This window comes from Quercus robur, chromosome 12, assembly GCF_932294415.1.
Source record: "Quercus robur chromosome 12, dhQueRobu3.1, whole genome shotgun sequence".
Lineage (NCBI taxonomy): Eukaryota > Viridiplantae > Streptophyta > Magnoliopsida > Fagales > Fagaceae > Quercus > Quercus robur.
This window is the reverse complement of record NC_065545.1, coordinates 41,825,504-41,846,770: the sequence shown is the minus strand read 5'-3', so window position 1 is coordinate 41,846,770 and position 21,267 is coordinate 41,825,504. Positions and strand designations below refer to the sequence as shown.

General features: G+C 36.3%; 1 protein-coding gene across 2 annotated transcripts; it reads left to right on the top strand.

The window, feature by feature from the left end:
* The first annotated feature begins 3,889 nt into the window (after positions 1 to 3,889).
* LOC126709180 (uncharacterized) lies at positions 3,890 to 13,623 on the top strand. 2 transcript variants are annotated; one of them, XM_050409296.1, is made up of 5 exons: positions 3,890 to 4,627; positions 5,645 to 5,681; positions 8,569 to 8,805; positions 9,021 to 9,068; positions 12,926 to 13,623. In XM_050409296.1, the coding sequence occupies exons 1-5, from the start codon at positions 4,302 to 4,304 to the stop codon at positions 13,463 to 13,465; spliced, it is 1,188 nt and encodes a 395-aa protein (XP_050265253.1). In that variant the 5' UTR covers positions 3,890 to 4,301; the 3' UTR covers positions 13,466 to 13,623. The 2 variants fall into 2 exon arrangements, with proteins under 2 accessions (XP_050265253.1, XP_050265254.1); XM_050409297.1 differs by having other exon boundaries at positions 4,517 to 4,627; positions 5,645 to 5,676.
* Positions 13,624 to 21,267: the final 7,644 nt, after the last annotated feature.

Sequence of the window (21,267 nt, the reverse complement as noted above, 5' to 3'; positions counted from 1 at the left end):
ATGGGGTATTACCTTTGGATAGGTGGTGTGGGGTGCCTAAAAATTTCCCTACGTGTAACCAAACTTCTGAGTCCAAAATCTTTGATTCGAGACTTTTGGTTTACCTTAATTAATAAAAAACTCTTAAAATTGGTTTTAATTAATTAGGTAACTTCAAAAGAATTAGATGAATATGTGACTCTTTCACACCTAATACAAAACCAATGGTTACTGGAGACTCCTAAAATAAAAATATGAAAAAGAGACTCACACACACACACACCTCACCCCTAGAAATACATGTACACAAAAATCATATCGCCAAGGACCTAATGTACAATAAACCAAAAGAAAATAGGGAAAAGGCCCTAAACAAGCCTTTCTTCCTCATTTTTGGAGTGTCCACACCAAGAAGCCTAGCAAATGCAACATTCTTAGTAGAAAATAGACTCACATGTGACCATCTAGTTGATGCATCTATTAAAACTATAAAATACTTGAATGGACCACAGTGTGGGCGTATAAATCTGATAGATATCACCTTGAATTCTTTCCAATGACTCCTCATTTAGGCTAATTGGAGATCATGTAATTAAAATTCAATCAAATTGGATTAAAATCATTTTAAAGGGAAATCAAATAACTATGATATAAGCCCCATTTTATCCCAATCGGGTAGTTGGATTTTGGTCAAACTTAGATCAAGCTCGGCTTGACTGCGGTTAAACTTGATCTAACTTGTGAAATGGTTTGGAAATATTAATTTTGATATGAAATCGATGTAATTTGGGTAATTTAATGAAAATTAACTTTGTTTTACTGTCAGTTAGCTCAGTCAACAAAAGGCATTTTGGTTATTTTTCACAAAATTGTTTAACCTGCCACCTAATTGGAACAAATTAAATTATTTTAAACCAATCCCATTTTTTAATGTAAAAAATGATTGTAAGGGTAAAATTCCCAAGTCAAACAACGGGCCTTGGGCCCTATACATAGTCTAGCTACAACCAAGGAGAAAATGGGTCGCCAAAACAACTTCCAACCCAACCCTAATAAGTCCAAACTTATTTAAAAAAGACGTCCGAGGAGGAATGTCTCCTCGGACGTGCCAAATATGGGCCCAACATGCACCCTATCCATAATGAGGAGTCATTCCAAACAAATATTGGTAGTAAGGATGAGCCTCACAAAGCAGGGAGAAGAACGAAAGCATAGGATGTTCAGGGGGAGACCCCAACTGCCGCATTAAATGCAAGGAAACTACTTTTCTGGCCGCATTAATGTGGAGAGGACAGGCGAATAGTGTTACCTTGGCTACTGCAACTCACAGAAAGGTAGGGTGGATGTCCGATGGGACAGACACTCAAGTGAAGGTCCAGATAATCAACAAGTGTAGGGCTCTTATTACTTTAAGGAGTCTATATAAGAGAAGGGCATCCCCATGAAGAGGGGATCGGAAAAAAGCCATAAGAAAGAGAGGAAGACTATATCTTTTAATCAGGAACATAGGTGCACACACATATTTCCTGGGACCGAACTTCCAGTGGAGATAAAGGAAATATTCTTACGTTCAACCGGTGCATGACTTAAAATTAATTAACATTCACTTCGTTGAGTCCTAGTTCTGTAACCCGCTCTCTACAAATTCATTGTCTAGGGTTCTTTGGGCCAGAGTCACCTACTTGTTGGGCTTGGGCCTTAAAGACTGACCCTACAATGATATTTTTGGTATTTTTAATTAAAAATTGGAGTTTTTGTAAGTAAAGCAAGGGAAAACAAAACATAGTATCGACAATTATTTTACTCTAAACCCAATTATTTTGATCTAAAAAGAGAGAAAAAGAATAGAGTATGAGATATTAGGGTGTATGGTTAAAGTGATAATGTAAAATAGAATTTTAAAAAAAGAATATTTTAATAGAGTTGTAAGAGCAATCACATCAGTGTGTGTTAAAATAGCATAAGAAGTGGAATTTTCACATTTAAGCCCTAAAATCACTTACATTAGTCAATGTAAAAGTGTGTAAGTTTACATTGTTGCTATAGTAATCGTATAAATATACATGACTATTGTAGCTTTGTATTTTATTATTTTAATATTTTTTTCTCACTGCTTTCTCATCAGATTCTCTCTCTCTCTCTTCCCCTAACTACTGTCTTTCTCTATCTCCTCTTATCCTAGTAACATGCTTTAGAATAAATCGACCTAAAATCAACGTCCACCCCTCCCCCTCACCATCACCACCACCACCACAACCACAATCCATTGCAACACTTGATAATCCAAACACAAAATTGTCACAAAATTAATGGAAAATCAAACCAAACCCATCAGCAGAAACCCAAAATCAAAACCAACAAAAAACCAAAACTTGTACAAACTCATTGGAGGCATTGCCGCGACCAATGAATATGGCATTGCCACCATGTGTGAGTGTATGTGAATTTGGGATGAGAGAGAGAGAGAGCAAAGAGAGAGCTAAAAGGAGAGAGTGCTAAAAGAGGAGAAAGAGACGTATCTTAGTGAGAGTATAAATAAAAGTAATAATAAAAAAAATAAAAAATTATTATTTAAATAAAATAGATTAAATAAATATAATAGATAATCTTAAGTGAGTGTTTTTAAAAAGTAATTGTATAAAATTAAAAAAGAAAAAGGTCTTTATGCTAAAATAAACAAACACAAGCTAATATGAATGCCTAATGGTCTAAGAAAATCGAATATGAGATGTAGTATATATTGTTAAGGGCAAGACTTAAGTATAGTAGTTAGGTGTTGTTTCTTAGATTTTTCTTTTAAAATTCAGTCATGTGAATTTTTTCTCATTAGATGGAAGTATATTTTTTAATTAAGTAACCACGTGACTGAATTTTAAGAAGAGAATCTAAAGAACAACATCTAATAAACTGTACCTAAATTTTATTTTATTGTTAAATTGATAATGTAAAGTAGGTAAAGTAATTTTTAATGGTGTATAATGTATATTATTTATTTATTTATTTATTTTTATATTTTCGGATGTAAGTAGTGCCACGTTGGTGTACTCATAAATAATTACATGTAGATGATTTCCCCATCCAACAACTCTTGCGAAGTCAAGTACCATGACATATCTAACAGTAGTTGGCGGTAGTACCGTACTTTAGTTACTCCAAAAAAAAAGAAAAAAAAGAAAAAGAAGAAGGAAGAATGTAATAAAAACTATTTGCATAATTTGCTCAAGTATTAAAAACGAAAATAATGCTTTCAAAAAAAAAAAAAAACGAAAATAATAAAAAGTCCAAAAATCTGATTAATCACTTACTTACTGTAGAAGCCCATTATAGTGGCCAGGTTCAAATCCAATTATCTACCTTTCTCTCTTTTTTAATTTTGTTATTTGCATCACTTTCTCTTTTTTTACCTCTTTTTGATCAAGAATAGTAAATTACATGATTATGTCTAACCGACATGCTAATCAATCAAGCATGAAATTGATGACTTCTTAGAAACCAAGGCAGAAATCAATGACATTTAACAAAAACCATAGGGAGGAGTGGGCTACCTTTTTATTCACATTTTCCTTTTGTTTAAATCCTTTTATTACATGCCTATCACAACACATCCTTCTCACATGTAAAAGATTTCTTTATTTTTTTATAGAGGAACCGCATGTAAAAGATTTTCATTCTAAAAAAAAAAATTTAAAAGAATTCAGTAGGAAAAACCCAAAAAAAACAGGTGTCAGCCAGTAATGGCGAGTTTATAATTATTATACACAAAAGAGAACATGCAAAGAACTCATACACAGTCCAAAAAAATATAAAAAAGTGATGTAGCAGAAGCCATCAGATACACTATTGACCTGCTTGCCTGTGCAACTGACAAACAATGAAGTCATGCACATAAATTAAACCCAAAATTTTGAAGTGAGTTAAGACTCTAGTCTGTACCGTCACTCTCTCTCTCTCTCTCTCTTCTCTAATAAAAGAAAACTTTTTTTTTTTTCTAGACTCACACTGTACTAAACCAGTAACACCAGCTTCACAATCTCTCTCTCACTCTTGGCTCTGCAAGAAAATTACACATACAAAGACTATCCAGAAAACTTTCCACTATTATCCTCCCCTCCGTGTCCATCAAATCATATCAGAAACTCATAAAAGTGATAAAACTAGTTCACACTCTCACATAAACCAAAGTTAACTAATAAATAAGCTAAACGCTCACTTCCACCACAAACCGACAAAAACCCAACTCTCTATCTCTCTGTCTACACATGCATTCAAGACCGGTCCTCCCTCAATGAGTTTGGGTTGTCCTTTAACTTCTTGGGGGGTGAATGGGTTGCATGGTGTCTCAGCTGGCTGCTAAGTTTGCCTTCTTTCCACCGTCGCCGCCAACTTACCAGATCAAGAAGAGAGACGATGGCAAGCTCACTGTGGTGTCTTCTTCCTCCCCTTCCATGCCTATTCCAAACGCTGATGACACTTCCTTAGACGTTTTGCTTATTGACACCAAGCGTGGCAATAAGATTGTTGCTTTTTATCTCAGGAACCCATATGCTCGCCTCACTTTGCTTTACTCTCATGGCAATGCTGCTGACCTTGGCCAACTCTATGACCTCTTTGTGCAGCTCAAGCTCAATCTCAGAGTTAATCTCATGGGGTCAGTCTCACTCAGTCACTCTCTTCTCCTCTTTTCATTTTTGCTTTTAAATTTTTTTTTTTTTTGAAAAAAGGGGATATTCTCATTTATTATATGGTAGGTTTTTTCACTTTTTTGGTGTAGCTGTGTATACAAATCTTACATATGTATTTTTTTGTTGTGGGTTTTTTAACCCTTGTTCTGAAAAGGGTAAATCTTTTGTGTCATGGCTTTGAAGCCTTTCTACCCTTTTGTATTTTCAATCACTGTCTTTTCAAAGGATGCAGTAATTTTTGGAACTGGTTTTGTTGGGTTTAGATCTGTTTATTAGTAAAGATAACAGCTTTATTCAATGTTCTGACTAATGACTTCTCTTCTTAAGGTGTTAATGGGTAATGGGTTTTTCCCTTTTTACAATGAAATAAAGGTGAAAGTAAACAAGGTTGATTTAACAGTGTTTCCTTGTAGTTAGTTCTCTCATCAGTCTTTTTCTACCTTTTCTGTTTGGCCCTCGTTTTTTACTTTCCCCTCCTCTAAAAAGTAAATTAATTTCTATTTTCTACCTTGATGGAGACATGGTTTAGTATTTAACTATTCACCTTCTTTTTCTCTATTTTTTTTTTGGGATATTCTGTGCTTTTGGGGCTTTGTGAGATTTTATGGCCTGAAATGGCCAACTCGTAATCTATCGAACTTTCCAAGATCTTATTTTACTTTACTGTGACATATTATGCACGATTTTTCAGAAATTTAGATCTTGGGAAAATTCGAGTCATCTAATCTTTCTACTTTTCATGTGACTCTATTGCAATTAAGAGAAAATTTTGAAAGGTAAAAAATATTCCATTAATTTTTTATGGACGAATTCATACTTTTGATTAATGTTTTAAAGGGATTTCTTAAAAAAAAAAAAAAAAAACTTCCTCAATCGAATTTGTGATCTTGTTTTCTAGGTACAATGTGATAAATTTGAAGCATTAGATTCCATTTTTGGGTTTATGTTAATACCATGCCTTCCTTCTGAATTTTATGATGCAGATATGACTACTCAGGCTACGGAGCCTCTACTGGTAAGGTAGGCTATGACAGTCTGAGTTGTACCATACTTTGCAGTGTTATTATTGTGCTGCTTCGTGACTTTCTTACTTTTTAGCTGTAACTTAAATCGGTAATGATTTGCTGACTACAATTGGGATTTACCATTGGAATAACTCTCTCTCTTTAGATAATGAGAACTTTTTTGTTTTGTTTTTTGAGAAGATAGATAATGAAAACCTGATTCATACTGTAGCTGCAATTTTGGATTTGGGAATAATTAGGTAGAAATGCTGGTGCCACAACTTGTGGCTCAACTCGCCCATGTGGCGAGTTGTGGTTGGTGGAGGGGTGTCCTCACATGGACCCACCATCACCCCTCCACCAATCATAATTAGCCACAGGGGTGAGTTGTGGCACCAGCTTAATTCATAATTAGGAGAGTAACAAAGGACAATGTGAGACGTCAGTTGGAGGAATGGACAATAGATGGCAGTGTTGACATTTATCATGTATTAATGCAAAAGAAATGCATAAGCAGAAGGAGGTGTACATTCTAAATCAAGATATATGAAGCTAGTTTAGAAAAAGTTGGGGATTTAGACTGCATGAAGTTTATTAACAATTTATAACCTAGTGAAAATTGTGATGAAAGTTGGTTCTGATGCGGAGCAAAACCAACATTATTTTAGAATTTATATTTTTAAATTTTTGTATTTATCTTAACATGAAATTGGATAATTGTAGACTTTTATTTGGATAGGATTAGGTTTGAGATTAGATAGGGATTAGCATTTGAGTTCAATTAGGATTAGTTTTAGTATTTTAGTTTTCATTATTTTTCATTACTTGTATTTTAGAACGGGCGTTTGATTGATTAATGATATTCAGATTGGAGATTTTCCAATAGTTGGGTGCTGATTCCTATCAACTTAGGTGCAAATGCCTAAGTTTAGGTGCAGATGCCTAAGTTCTGCTTGTTGCTGATTCCAAGCGACCAATAAGTGCTGATTCTTAGGGTTTATCTTTACTTTTCTTGTTACTTTTTATTTTGTCTGTTTTTCTTCCCATCAGATCACAGTACCAACACAAAAGCCAACCACCATATGGAAAACCCAGCTTTAAAAAAAAAAAAAAAAAATCCAGAAAATCTGCAACCCACAACACCAGATCAGACCCACTTGAATTTAGTGTCGTGGTCTAACTAGTTGTATCTAGTACCTGAAAATTTGGTCAGATTTCACTGGTCTTTCAAGGTTCCACATAAAACGAGACTCAACCAGTTCTAATACAAGATCCTACCTGTCATATTGAAAGCCCAAACCCAACCAGTGACTTCCCTTTAACCTTCTGCAATGCTCAGGTACAACTCAAGTGTGCAAGCTCAGGTTCTTATCACAATTTTTTTGTTAGAAATTGATTATTTTAGCGCACAATGGTAGAAGTTCAACCACTTATTTTTTATGGTTATCAAGATGACAACCCCTGGATTTTCAAAAATTGGATATTTTTGATGGAACAATTCTTTGCACAAGTGCATTTATCAAATGACAAATAAAAAATGTGGTATGCCAAAACAAGAGTTGCTGGTAGAGCATTGGAGTTTTGGAATCATCATGAGAACCTACACTTTTGAATACACTGGTCTCTAATTGCTTGGGAAAGAATGAAAGAAGACCTTTGCATTGTATGTTTCCCGCAGTATTATCACAAGATTAAAGAGTCAGTTGCACAATTTTGATCATTATGGTAATTTTCAAGGTCAAAGGACAAGTATGAGGCAGTGCAACAATGCTCCGGTCACTCATGAAGTATCTGCCATATGCCAGAATTAGGAAATCTAATGAAAACTGTTGAAGACTTGGCTACTCAAATGAAGGTAAATCAAGTATCATCAGACCTTGATATTGACCAAGAAGTGCGTGTGTCAACCAAAGTTTCATTTTTCATGCAACCAGAAGAGTCTACTATAGAGCCTAAACAACAAGAAGCCTGAAGAATCATCCATGGGGCATGCAGATCTACAGTTTGATGAAGTCAAAAAGGTTGATGCTCCAATTGCACATATTGAGTTTGTGATTCACAAAGAGTTTCATGGGGTGGAATACAAGGTTTATCTATTTTCAATGATCCCAAAGAGGATTCCTCAACTACAGCAAGTGTTATGTGCCAGATTTTTCATCCTTCAATGATTTAAAACTTGAGGTTGAGTTTTCTCCAATCAAGGGAGTATGATGCAGGAGCAAAACCAAAATTATTTTAGAATTTATATTTTCAGATTTTTGTATTTATCTTATAGGAAATTGGATAATTGTAGACTTTTATTTGGATAGGGATTAGATTCGAGATTAGTATTTGAGTTCAGTTAGGAATAATTTTCATTAGTTTTCTTTTATCTCTTTATTTCCTGGCTCTAGTTCTATATAAGCTTTTAGTTTATTTGTATTTTAGAACAGAAGATTGATTGATTAATGATATTCAGATTGGAGATTTTCCAATAGTTGGTGCTGATTCTTGACACCTTAGGTGCTGATGCCTAAGTTTTCTGCTTGGTGCGGATTCCAAGCAACCCCTAAGTGCTGATTCTTTCATCTCAGAACATTAAAACAAAAATGTGGTTAAATCTAGCATACCTTCCGTATGGATTGGTCAGTTAATGGTTATATTATCTAGACGAAAAATATATGTATATTGATAGCCACAATGTTTAATCATTTGAACAGGCTGGTGTTGTGGTTCATGTTAAGTATTAGTTGGTTACTATGGACATGATTGATCCCCTCATCTATATCTCATCACTCTAAACATGCTTATTAGTTGGTGTAAATTCATTGGATTTGCTTCAGATTTTATGGTTGGGAAATCTCAAAGTCTTGTGGACTGAACAGTTGAAGTACTTAATTATGTTTTGTCTTTATGAAATGCAGCCTAGTGAATCCAATACATATTCTGATATAGAAGCAGTATATCAGTGCCTTGAGACTGAGTACGGAGTTAGCCAGGAAGACTTAATCTTGTATGGGCAGTCAGTTGGTAGTGGACCAACACTGCACTTGGCATCTAAATTGCCAAGGCTCAGAGGTGTGGTTCTGCATAGTGCAATTCTTTCTGGTCTTCGTGTGCTCTGCCATGTCAAGTTCACATTTTGCTTTGATATTTATAAGGTGAGGATTCTGCCTTGTTTCTTATGAAAAAGATGATGTGAGTTAGCCTGATCATAAGAACAGGCCACCCAATGAAATGTCACTATACCAGTGTACTTCCAATCAATTCCATTGGTTGACTTGGTAGAAGGACAATTATGCTAGAATTGAGTATTTTACTGGTTTATGCTATTTCTGCTGCAATTTCAATGTAGTAACTATACTTTGTTATGCAGAACATCAACAAAATTAAGAAGGTGAAGTGTCCTGTGCTGGTTATACACGTAAGTGTTTCTTCCCAAGTGCTCTCTTTTCCTAGTAGGTTCTTCTGCCTTCTCATGCTTGTTTGTAACAAGGGACTCAAGAAGACAACCATGTGAATGCCATTATTTATTGGACAGATTGTTTTTGCATGATTCTTGGACTGAGAAAAAGTTTCACTCTCCTATTTCTTGAATTGGTTGATCTGATTGTTTTTGATTTAACTGGCACATGAGAACTTTCTTTTCCACAGATGGGATAATCCTAACTGTCTGATCAACATTTTTCTTGGCATTACTGCAATATTAGGCTCCAAGCCAGAAGAACTTTTTAACATATCTGATCAAGTTTTCTACAGATATGGTTTTCTGTGCTTATGTTCAAGCGATAATCATGAAGTCTGATATGCATGATTATCGTGAATTTGCACTATCATAGTCTATCCCAGATGTCATAAATTTATATGCAATATAATAGAGAATTAGACTGTATAATGACAACATTTAAAAGTTGCAATTTCAAGATTGCTTTGGATACAAAAACACTGACATACAAAAGAATACAGGGATTTTCATGGCATGTGGGTTGTATTTGTAATCTGATTAACTACCAAGCGAAAAGGTTGCTAGTCTTAGTCTTTCTAGTGTATGATGGCTTACAAAAACATTCTAGTGCACGATGCTCCTTAAGGGAGGAGGCAGTCTGCAGTCAGAATCATATGTATATAAGTTACATTGAGTTAGAATGTAAGTTGTGTTTAAGTTAGAGAAACTCATAGTCATGAGATTGATTGGAGTTGGGCATTAGCATGAAGGGCATCTTGTGGAGAGAGTTGGGAGAGGTGGAACCGTGGAAAGGTTTATCTGTACCAAAAGATACTCCAGTGTTCTAGTCAAGTAACAACACCACCCAAGTATTTTCTCAAGATATTGGACGTAGTATTACTGCAAGTCTGAACTGTACAAGTGTATTCCAGGGGGAAACCTTCAGTTGGGAAGAAGAAAAAGAAAAAAAAAAGGGGGGCGGGGGGGGGGGGGGGGGGAGAGTAAACAACCTAGGACTCCTGAGCAATGAATAAATTCGCTTAACAATTACTACTATTGTAGTCCTCCACAGTTTTCATTGCTTATTTTAACAGTTATAAGTGTGTGTGTGTGTGTGTGTGGTCAATGAATAGCATAATAGAGCAAAACTTTTAAACGTAGTAGGAAGACACAATAGCTGTGAACACTAAGCAAACAAAAAGGACTTCCTGTTCTTACACTAGATGCCTGTCATGAATACAATTATTAAACATCATTAGCCCTCTTCATAGCAACTCCTACAGAAATATCTTTCTTAAAAGCACTTAACTCTGTGCCACAGTTTTCCAATGTTCACCTTGGCTTTCTCTTCGTCCATTCTTAGTTGATGATCAACATCTTTTGTTTTTTTTTTTTGGATAACGGAAGTTTTATTATTAAAAACAAAACTAGGTACATGGGCTGTACTCGGGGAGAATCACAAAAAGCTCTCAAATTACAATGCTCAACCAAATCTAAAAGAGAAAAACAAGGAGAAGGATAAAAAGCAACATTCCAATCTAACAAGGTACGGAGGAAGAAGGCTTTAACATCAAGGATAGACTGTTCACAACCCTCAAAACTTCTAGCATTCCGCTCTCACCAAAGGCACCACACTATGCAATGTGGCATAGCCTTCCAAAAGGCTATATTTCTATGTCTTCCAAAAGATCCCTGCCAAGCTGTCAACAAATCGATAACCCTCTCTGGCATAACTCATTGGAGCCCAAAGAAACTAAACACCGTTGTCCATAGCTCGTAAGCTATTGGACAAAGGAGGAGGTGGTCCATGGTCCCCCCGCACCTCTTACACATGCAGCACCATTCCAATACAATAATAACACTCTTTCAAAGATTGTTAGTGTTCTACCATTTCAGTCAAAAAAGAAAAAAGAAAAAAAAAAGATTGTTAGTGGATAAAATCTTCCTAGAAGTTGCCCAAGGAAAGGAGGCCACCTTAGGCAGGACCTTCAAATGCCACACCAATTTCCACTGGAAAGACGTGCTATTAGAATCGGATAAGGAGTGATAGTAACTACGAACCTCAAAACCCCTGCTCTTGGCAGGTCTCCAACAGTATCTATCCATACCCTCCCCCCTAATAGGCTTGGAATAGATAAGATCCAAAAAGAAAATAGAGGCTCCAACTCCCAATCTTGGACCTATCTAGAAAAACGAACATCCCAACGAGACACCATTGGAAAGCCTTAGAACATCATATATTGAGGATTCTTTATGGCGACTGATACTAAATAACTCTGGGAAAGCCACCTTAAGTGGGCAATCACCACACTGCACATCATGCTAGAACTTCACTCTAGAACCATTCCCCACATCAAATTGAAGAAATCAGGAAAACATCAACCATCCCCGTCTGATAAATTTCCAAAGGCTCACGCCATAGGGACCCTCACAGAATGAGAACACCAACCGCCCTATTTGTTCCCACACTTAGCCTCAATAACCCTCCTCCAAAGATGTTCCCTCTTGAGCTCTATATACAGTGTTGGCTCACTTCTTAATGGTATATGTTTCTAGGACTGAAGATTTGTAATTGTATCAATATTCTAAATTTCCATAGTGTATATAAATATTAACTTGAACTGATATAAAAAAAATGAGGAAAAGTTTCTGACTTCTTCAAATACTAGCCTTAGGTTCAAACAACACAACAAGTCCATATGAAAATGGTTATATTCAACCCCTTAATCACACTCCTTTGATTGGATACACCTTCAAAAAGAAAAAAAGGGAAAAAAGATTCCATAGAATATAGTAGTTCTGTATATACAACTTTTTAGAGTTAGCCATATGCATTACAGAAGTTCTCTTTTGCTATTTGGTGGCCATTTATAAATGAAATAACTCTTTTTTTTTTTTTTTTAATTTCTATAAAAATTTATAATTGAGGTTTTTAGCCATTTTGTGAATACTTTCTACCTTAAATTATCTTGATTTATGTGGAAAAGGAGTAGATCTTTATACTTTCATCCTTATTGCTAGGCCATAATCTATTTGTCTAATTATAGATTCAAGCAAATTCTTAATAATTCAACCAAGAATTTCAAGCCAAGAAATGCAACCCAACAAGTTAAAGGGGCAGACAAGCACCAAGAGTTGCATGCAAAATCCCCAATGCAACGGGAAAAACTATGGGACAAGACAAAATAATCAATTATAATATAATAGGGTTTAATGTCTCCTCAAATTTATGCAAAATACGCAACAATTGGTGACAATACTGGGAAACATTACTCTTGGTATTATAATGCAGTAACTGGCCAAAATTACTATTTCAACTAAGCTTTTATGCCTTAAAAGATTTTTGATACTACAGTGGAAATCAAGAAACCAAGCGCCACAAGTTCTCTGTGAGTTGTTCACTCAAATCATATCTAAAGGAAAAACCTCAAACTTTCTTTCCTCCTCTCCTTCCTATGTCATTAAAATAAATAAATAATTTTTTTTTCCTTCTTGGTTTCATCATAACTGCAAGCAAAAACCCTTTAAATTTCTCTTTTCTTTGACCTGTCTATGGACAGGAAATGAATTTAGTTTCCTTCATTGGCCAGCCAAACATGGGTGGACAGCATTAGACATCCAACACTTACATGCACCAAATGAATTGTTGGTTTAAATCTCTTACCACCAGGCATTGAAGAGGAGCATTTAGAGAATGCTTTGAAGAGACTGCCTACTATATGATTTTGTCTTGTGAATTGAGCTAAGATTAACTAAAAAATGTGCTCTATATAATTTATCTTGTCCAAATTTCCTGTTGACTATAATTGTTGAAATGGGGTTGGCTAAATTTACAGGGAACGGAAGATGATGTTGTCAATTGGTTACATGGCAATGGGCTGTGGAAAATGGCAAGGGAACCATATGAACCTTTGTGGATTAAAGGAGGTGGGCACTGCAACTTGGAGCTATACCCTGATTACATCCGCCATCTTTGCAGATTTGTCCAAGAAATGGAGAAGTTAACCACAGAAACCCGCCTTAAAAAGATTCGGCAGAGCCTGCAACTACATACAAGGCACACAGTTTCTGCTAACAGGTGCTGTAGAGTTAAATGCTGGCGACCAAAGTGCTTATGTCCTGATTGTTCTTGCCGACCCAGCTGCACAAAATGTTCTTGCCGACCCAGCTGCACAAAATGTTCTTGCCAACCCAAATGCCTAGAATGTTGTTGGAGACCTAGCTGTCCAGAATGTTGGAGACCCAGCTGCAAAAAATGTTGCTGGCGACCGAAATGCCTAAGATGTTCGAAACCAACCTGCTGTATTAAATGTTTTTGCTGGCAATGTTGTGTGGGAACGCATAGTGGTGGGTTAGATAGAAAGGAGGATGGCTAATGGTGATTTTGTGCATGTATAGATTGGTGAACTTGCTAACACCCCTCTAATCTTGTGCAGTATTGTATGACGAGGAAATTGTCATTGATAATCAAAGAAATTGATATAATTGAATGTTTCTCTTGATAATGGTGAATTCTTGGAACATTGATTTTTTATGAGCTCTTTTACAAAATATATTATGTTTTCTATTGATAATTCATTTTGAAATTTCTAGGCAGGTCGTGCTAAGGCTTCTTGACTGTTTAAGTTATCAGATATCAACACTTGCCTGATACAGCCATACGATAAATGTACAATCCCTATAATATTTGAAGCTGTTTGATAAATATGTAGCTCTTGCATGAAGAGCAGAGGGCAAGAAGAGATTGTTCTGATCTATGAAGAGTTGTATGCATAACAGGTAGAGCTCTGAACCAAGTGGAGATTATAGAGACCAGCATAGCATTTCCTGGACTCAAGTTGATTGTCTGTAAAAGCTCAAGCTTGCTAATATTATAAAGACGGTGACTGAGTTTTAATCTACAATCTGCACTAATAGGGAGTCTTACGGTAAAATATTGGTTGAGTGATTAAATTTTATTATCTTATTATTACACCACACCAAAGTGGGGTTTGAATTCTTGTCTCTTTTCTATTAGCCTGAGTTTGAATTTTCTCTTTCCTATTGGTTTTAATTTTTGGATCAAGTGATAATTTTATTAGTCCAAAGGTAACCTTTGCGAAGGCTCAGTGTTCGAGGCAATTAACAACCTCCTTTGTGGACTATAAAGTACAATCAGTGTCCTGCTCGATACTATGAAGTTTGCAGACTTTCAACCAAAGATTGAAGTTTGAATAGCTTTTCCTACACTTGTGATGCCCTGAAATACATACTTTCAACTTGAAATCGAAGTTTGAATGGCTTTCCCGACACATCAACCATAGAGTGGGAGAAGTCACTTATGTTACAAATTTAATTTCTTGAAAGAGAATGGGGGCTCAAGTGTTGTGGATTATATTTGGTTATAGATCCATACTATTCCTTGTAGTTGTATAGAAGCTATATTTTCTTCAAGCAATTGCTGATGTAACATGAAGTTCTAAATAGGCTTAATCTGTGTCAATAGAGAATCCCTGAGAAGCCATTTTGTTGTGATCACAGTACATTTTTTTCGGTTTATTGCTTTTTTTTTTTGGGTCTTCATACTTTCTTTAGGTAATGAAATAATCATTCACATTCATGTAAAAAAATAAAATTTTAAAAAGTAGTAATATTCATTCATCAAAAACAGAAAGCTCATACAAAATATGTAATTCTATGCAAGTAATGCTTTATCTTTTTTAAATATGGTATCAGAGTAATAACTCATAACTTTTAATAGGAACAACAGTGAACTGGGCTTTGAGTATGACTAACAGCCTTGTGGGGGTAATCGATTGACTTTAAAAGGAAGCCTTGGGTAATCTATGCAAAACCCTGATCGAAGGCATCTTGGCTTCCATATAGGAGTTTCATAATGATGGTGAAGCCAATTCTCTCTTTTCCATGAGTAAACCTTGGTGAAGTCATCATATATCTTCCACTTACAATGTTTGTTGTTGGCGCACTCATAACTTTGTTGATATGCCACAATTCTGCCCCCATTAATTGTGCACTTGAAACTTGTTTTTGGAGATAGAGGGTAACAAAATTCAAAGCTAGTTTTTGCACCAGGTTCCACCCAGTCACTGCCAAGGTCGCGGATAGGATCACCACCATAGCATTTGATGGCAAGTGCATGTGACATTTTATTGATTATGGTGATTTTTTTCATTTGAAGAGATGGAGGTTTGAAGCGTATTGGGTCTACTTGCCATGGTAGCCTAAGGAAGGCCTCAGACAAAGGGGTTACAAAAAGTAGCAGTGAAATGAGCAGAAGAATAAGATTACTAGTATTCATGTTCATGATGTATCAACACTTTTTGCAATATTGCACATACAATACAACCCTCTCCATTATTCGTCTTATAGATAGATAAAAGTGGGGCAAATGACACAAAAGGAACCGTTTTCTATTTGTTATAGCTCTTCATTAAGCGTTAAAGTTAAAAAACTCTTTTTGTTGAGTTTTAAATTAGGATAACGGCTAAAGAGAAACTCTAATTACTGGCTGGGAATTAATTAAAAATTTATTAAAGCCTCCAAACTGAAGTAATTTATTGCTAGGAAGTATAGACACTTTATTTAAGGTATTGTATTTGTGTTTGAGGGTGGTAATTGGACAGGTTGGGTTATAAATGAGTCTGATTTATATTACCCATTTAACCATTTATTATTCATTTTAAAAAATTAAGTAGGTGAGAAAGTCAATTGTTTCACGTGGGTGGGCTTGAGAATTGGAAAAAGAGCAAAGGAACTTCTTGGAAGGTGGTTTTTTGTTTACAATTACCAAAAAAATATTGATTTTATTAAAAGCAAATCATAAATATTTGTTTTTTAATAAGAAACTCTACCCATTTATTTGAATTTTTTTATAAAAAAAATATTAAACTCACTGTATAAAAATATTTTTAATAAATTTTTAATTGTCGCATCCCGTCGCACCCACACTCGCATCCGGAAACGCACCCATACCTCATAGAATTGATGTCTTCCTAACAGAGAATATGTAGTAACCTAAGTAGAGCTCTTTTGGGGTGAATAGCTCATCCATCTGACACACACAATGAAATGTTGAACAATAATACACAACCATAGGTTGTAAGAACGAAAAGAATGCCCATTTCAACATATTACATATGAAATGCCTCATGACTATCATGCATGTATGATGCAATTTCATGATTGATTAGGTGTAATAAGTCAGTGTGGTTCGTTTATTTCTTGTGTATTAATTGATACTCCCTCCATCCCACAGTAGATGAAAGTTTGCAAAGTAGTATGCATTTAATGAAACAAAATAAACATAACGATCTTCCAAAAAATTTTCTGGAGTGGATCATGCGTGTTTTGAATTGTCCGCACTTGCGTTTGTCACTTAATCTTGGGCATTTGATAAAGATTTATATGTTTATTTTGCTTTATTAAATTGCATCTTATTTAAAAACTCATGCCTATTGTGGGGAGTAATATTTTCATCTAGAGCTCATAATCGAACTTGCCAGCAATTTATAGCAACTGTTAGCGTTAGCGTAATTGTGAGCTCCATATACAGTGTTGGCTCACTTCTTTATGGGATATGCTTTTAGGACTGAAGATTTGTAATTGTCAATATTCTAAATTTCCAAGTGTATATAAATATTAGCTTGAAGTGATATAAAAAAAAATGAGGAAAAGTTTCCGACTTCTTCAAATACTAGCCTTCGGTTCAAACAACACAACAAGTCCTTATGAAAATCGTTACATTCAATCCCTTAATCAAGCTCCTTTAATCGGATACACCTTCAAAAAGGAAAAAGGGAAAACAAAATTCCATAGAATATAGTAGTTCTGTATATACAACTTTTTAGAGTTAGCCATATGCATTACAGGAGTACTCTTTTGCTATTTGGTGGTCATTTATCAATGAAATAACTTTAAAAAAAAAATTCTATGAAAAATTTATAATTGAGGTTTTTAGCCATTTTGTGAATACTTCTGCCTTAAATAATCCCGATTTATGTGGAAAAGGAGTAGATCTTAATACTTTCTTCCTTATTGCTTGGCCATAATCTAGTTATTTGTGAATCAAGACCGTCTAATTATAGATTCAAGCAAATTCTAAATAATTCATCCAAAATTCTCAAGCCAAGAAACGCAATCCAATCACACAAGTCAAAGGGGCAGACAAGCACCAAGAATTGCATGCACAATCCCCAATGCAAAGGGAAAAACTATGGGACAAGACAAAACAATCCATTATAATAAAATAGGGTTTAATGTCCTCTAGTTTATGCAAAATACGCAACAATTGGTGACAATACTGGGAAACATTACTCTTGGTATTATAATGCAGTAACTGGCCAAAATTACTATTTCAACTAAGATTTTATGCCTTAAAAGATATTTGATGCTACAGTGGAAATCAAGAAACCAAGCGCCACAAGTTCACTGTGAGTTGTTCACTCAAATCATATCTGAAGGAAACACCTCAAACTTTCTGTCCTCTCCTTCCTATGTCATTAAAATAAATAACTAGTCTTTTTTCCTTCTTGGTTTCACCATCACTGCAAGCAAAACCCTTTAAATTTCCCTTTTCTTTGACCTGTCTATGGACAGGAAATGAATTTAGTTTCCTTCATTGGTCAGACAAACATGGGTGAACAGCATTAGACATCCAACACTTATATGCACCAAATGAATTGTTGGTTTAAATCTCTTATCACCAAGCATTGAAGAGGAGCATTTAGAGATTGCTTTTGAAGAGACTGCCTACTATATGATTTTGTCTTGTGAATTGAGCTAAGATTAACTAAAAAATGTGCTCTATATAATTTATCTTGTCCAAATTTCCCGTTGACTATAATTGTTGAAATGGGGTTGGCTAAATTTACAGGTAACGGAAGATGATGTTGTCAATTGGTTGCATGGCAATGGGCTGTGGAAAATGGCAAGGGAACCATGTGAACCTTTGTGGATTAAAGGAGGTGGGCACTGCAACTTGGAGCTATACCCTGATTACATCCGCCATCTTTGCAGATTTGTCCAAGAAATGTAGAAATTAATCACAGAAACCCGCCTTAAAAAGATTCGGCAGAGCCTGCGACTACATACAAGGCGCACAGTTTCTGCTAACAGGTGCTGTATAGTTAAATGCTGGCGACCAAAGTGCTTATGTCCTGATAATCAAAGAAATTGATATGATTGAATGTTTCTCTTGATAATGGTGAATTCTTGGAACTTTGATTTTTTATGAGCTCTTTTACAAAATATATTATGTTTTCTATTGATAAAATTTCTAGGCAGGTCTTGACTGTTTAAGTTATCGGATATCAACACTTGCCTGATACAATCATACGATAAATGTACAATCCCTATAATATTTGAAGCTGTTTGATAAATATGTAGCTCTTGCATGAAGGGCAGAGGGCAAGAAGAGATTGTTCTGATCTATGAGGAGTTGTATGCATAACAGGTAGAGCTCAAGTGGAGATTATAGAGACCAGGATAGCATTTCCTGGACTCAAGTTGATCGTCTGTAAAAGCTCAAGCTTGCTAATATTATAAAGACGGTGAATGAGTTTAAATCTACAATCTGCACTAATAGGGAGTCTTATCATAGAATATTGGTTAAGTGGTTAAATTTTATTCTCTTAATATTACACCACACCAAGTGGGGTTTAAATTCTTGTCTCTTTTCTATCAGCCTAGTTTGAACTCTCTTTCCTATTGGTTTTAACTTTCGGATCAAGTGATAATTTTTTTAGTCCAAAGGTAACCTTTGCAAAGGCTCAGTGTTTGAGGCAATTAACAACCTCCTTTGTGGACTATAAAGTACAATCAGTGTCCTGCTTGATACTATGAAGTTGATGGGGGTACTACGTAAATGTCTCTTGAGAGTTCTATTGTTGTCCAACCTTTGAGAGTTTTTCTAATCTTTTTTATTAGTTGTCTTATTTTTATTTGAGTAGTCCTAGTTATTTAGGGACTATTTGAATTTTGGTGTTTTCATCACCCATCACTCAAAAAAAGTGGGACCTATGGAGAGAAAGTCTGTTTGGCTATATTTTCAAATTTTGTTTCCATCATTCAATTCTCTGATTTTTGAGTAATGAGTTAGCACAACTGAAAACAACTTTTGGGTGTTTTTGAGTAATGAAAACAAAGTGATGGTGGCATTTTTGTAAATATATTCATATTGTGGGCCCCGCTGTCTGTGTCCTGTCTTTTCCTGGCCAGCTCCAATGACTACCAACGGCTCTCTCTTTCTTCCAACCATCTCTTTTCTTTCTTTTTTTTCCTCTTCCTCTTCTCTTCCCAAGCCACTCTCTTCTCTCCATACACATTTGCCATTAACACAACCCATTACTCTCACAGTTCCGGTTTGCCACTCCAATTGAAGCTCAAGTCTTCCTTTTGCTCCGTCTCCATCTTCGTCTCGGTAGAGGGTCTCGTGGGCTGTGGGTATTTGTTGTCTCGACAGTGGGTTTCTCCGTACCCATCTTCCTTCTGCTCCAGTTTGTATCTGTTGTTTTTGGGCTGTGGGTAAGAGGGAAAAAATCTGAAATTTGGAGTGGGAAAGAGAGAAATATGGGCTTTTGGGTAAGAGAAAAAAAAAAAAAAGATTTGGAGTGGGAAATGGAGCAAATCTGGGCTGTGGGTAAGGCAAAATAATATGAGATTTGGAGTGGGAAAGACAAAAATATGCTCTATGCAAATTTTTTTTTTTTTTTTTTTTCGTTGTAAGATTTTTTTTATTATTATTTTTTTTTGTCTTTGTGGAGTAAAGAGTTGTTGCTCAGTTGCTCTACAATTTTTATGTGGGTACTGGGCATTGTTCTCAGTTTCTCAGTCGCACCAATTTCAGCCAAAATGCAAGTTGAAGAGGATAAAATATAAGCTTGACGGGCTTATGGTAATGGGCCTGCCAGATTGGAATTGTTGGGCCGATATAGAGATGATCCAACGCTCATTGAAAGCCCATCGTTGAAGGACACAGTAAGGGCCCTTGATCTAAGGTCTCTATCGCTTATTGCCTAAAACGCCCTAGAATCCCGATATGGAAATCCGAGCACAAGGGTGATTCTAGAAGATACGCACACTGAAAGTAGATCTCTTCTACAAGGAAAAACCTTGCTCACCACGCTCGGAAATATTCAAGTAGAGTTCTATAAGGAAAAGACTTCCACACCAAGGAGGAATAGCCGATCATCTACTACTATAAAATCCCCAATACCCTTGCAAAAGAAGGTACGCATAATTTATCCTCTCTAGCACTCTAGAGTTGTGAGAATAATTCTAACTTGACCTTCGGCGAGTATTTGGCTGGCACCACACCGGTGCTCTCTAAGGTCTTCGATTATTTTGTTGTGCAAGTTCACTTTGAGTCGCGAGTGCTGTGTGACCTATTGGTGATATTATCGGCATCATCAGTTGGCGCCGTCTGTGGGGAAGCGTAGCACATTATCGCTTCCTAGACAAAAGAGTTACATGGTACTCACTCGTTCAATGGTGACCACTAACGACGTTCAAGAAGAAGAAGCCCCCACGACTGCTCTTGAGAGACAGGTCAAGACGCTCGCCACAGCCGTGGAGCGCCTCACCAAACAAAACCACGACCTGGAAGAGCAGTTGAACCAGAAAAATGCGGCTCCCAATAACCAAGGAGCAGATCAAGAAGGGACCAGTGCTGAAAGGAGGAATTAAGAAGGACCACAGGCTAGCAACGCCCTAAGCAGACCAGAGCGACGGGACACGAGCCTTCCCTCTCTTGCAGATACGGCTCCGCCACCCATCATCGTGGAGATGCAGGCGATAAAGGAACAAATGGAAGTGATGATGAACGCTCTCAAGGGACGAGTGTCCAGTGACCTTGACGACCTTGTCAACTGGACTGATTTGCCATTTACGACCACCGTCAACTCCTTCCCCCTGCCAAGTAAGTTCCGCATGCCACATATGGATAGTTATGACGGGGTCAAGGACCCTCTAGATCACCTAGAGACCTTCAAGATCCTGATGCACCTTCAGGGAGTGGCAGACGCAATTATGTGCAGGGCCTTTCCTACAACCCTAAAGGGTGCAGCAAGGATTTGGTTCAGCCGGCTAACACCCAACTTCATCAGCACCTTCAAGGAGCTAAGCGCTCAATTTACTTTGCACTTCATCGGAGGACATCGGTATAAGAAGTCCACAGCTTGTT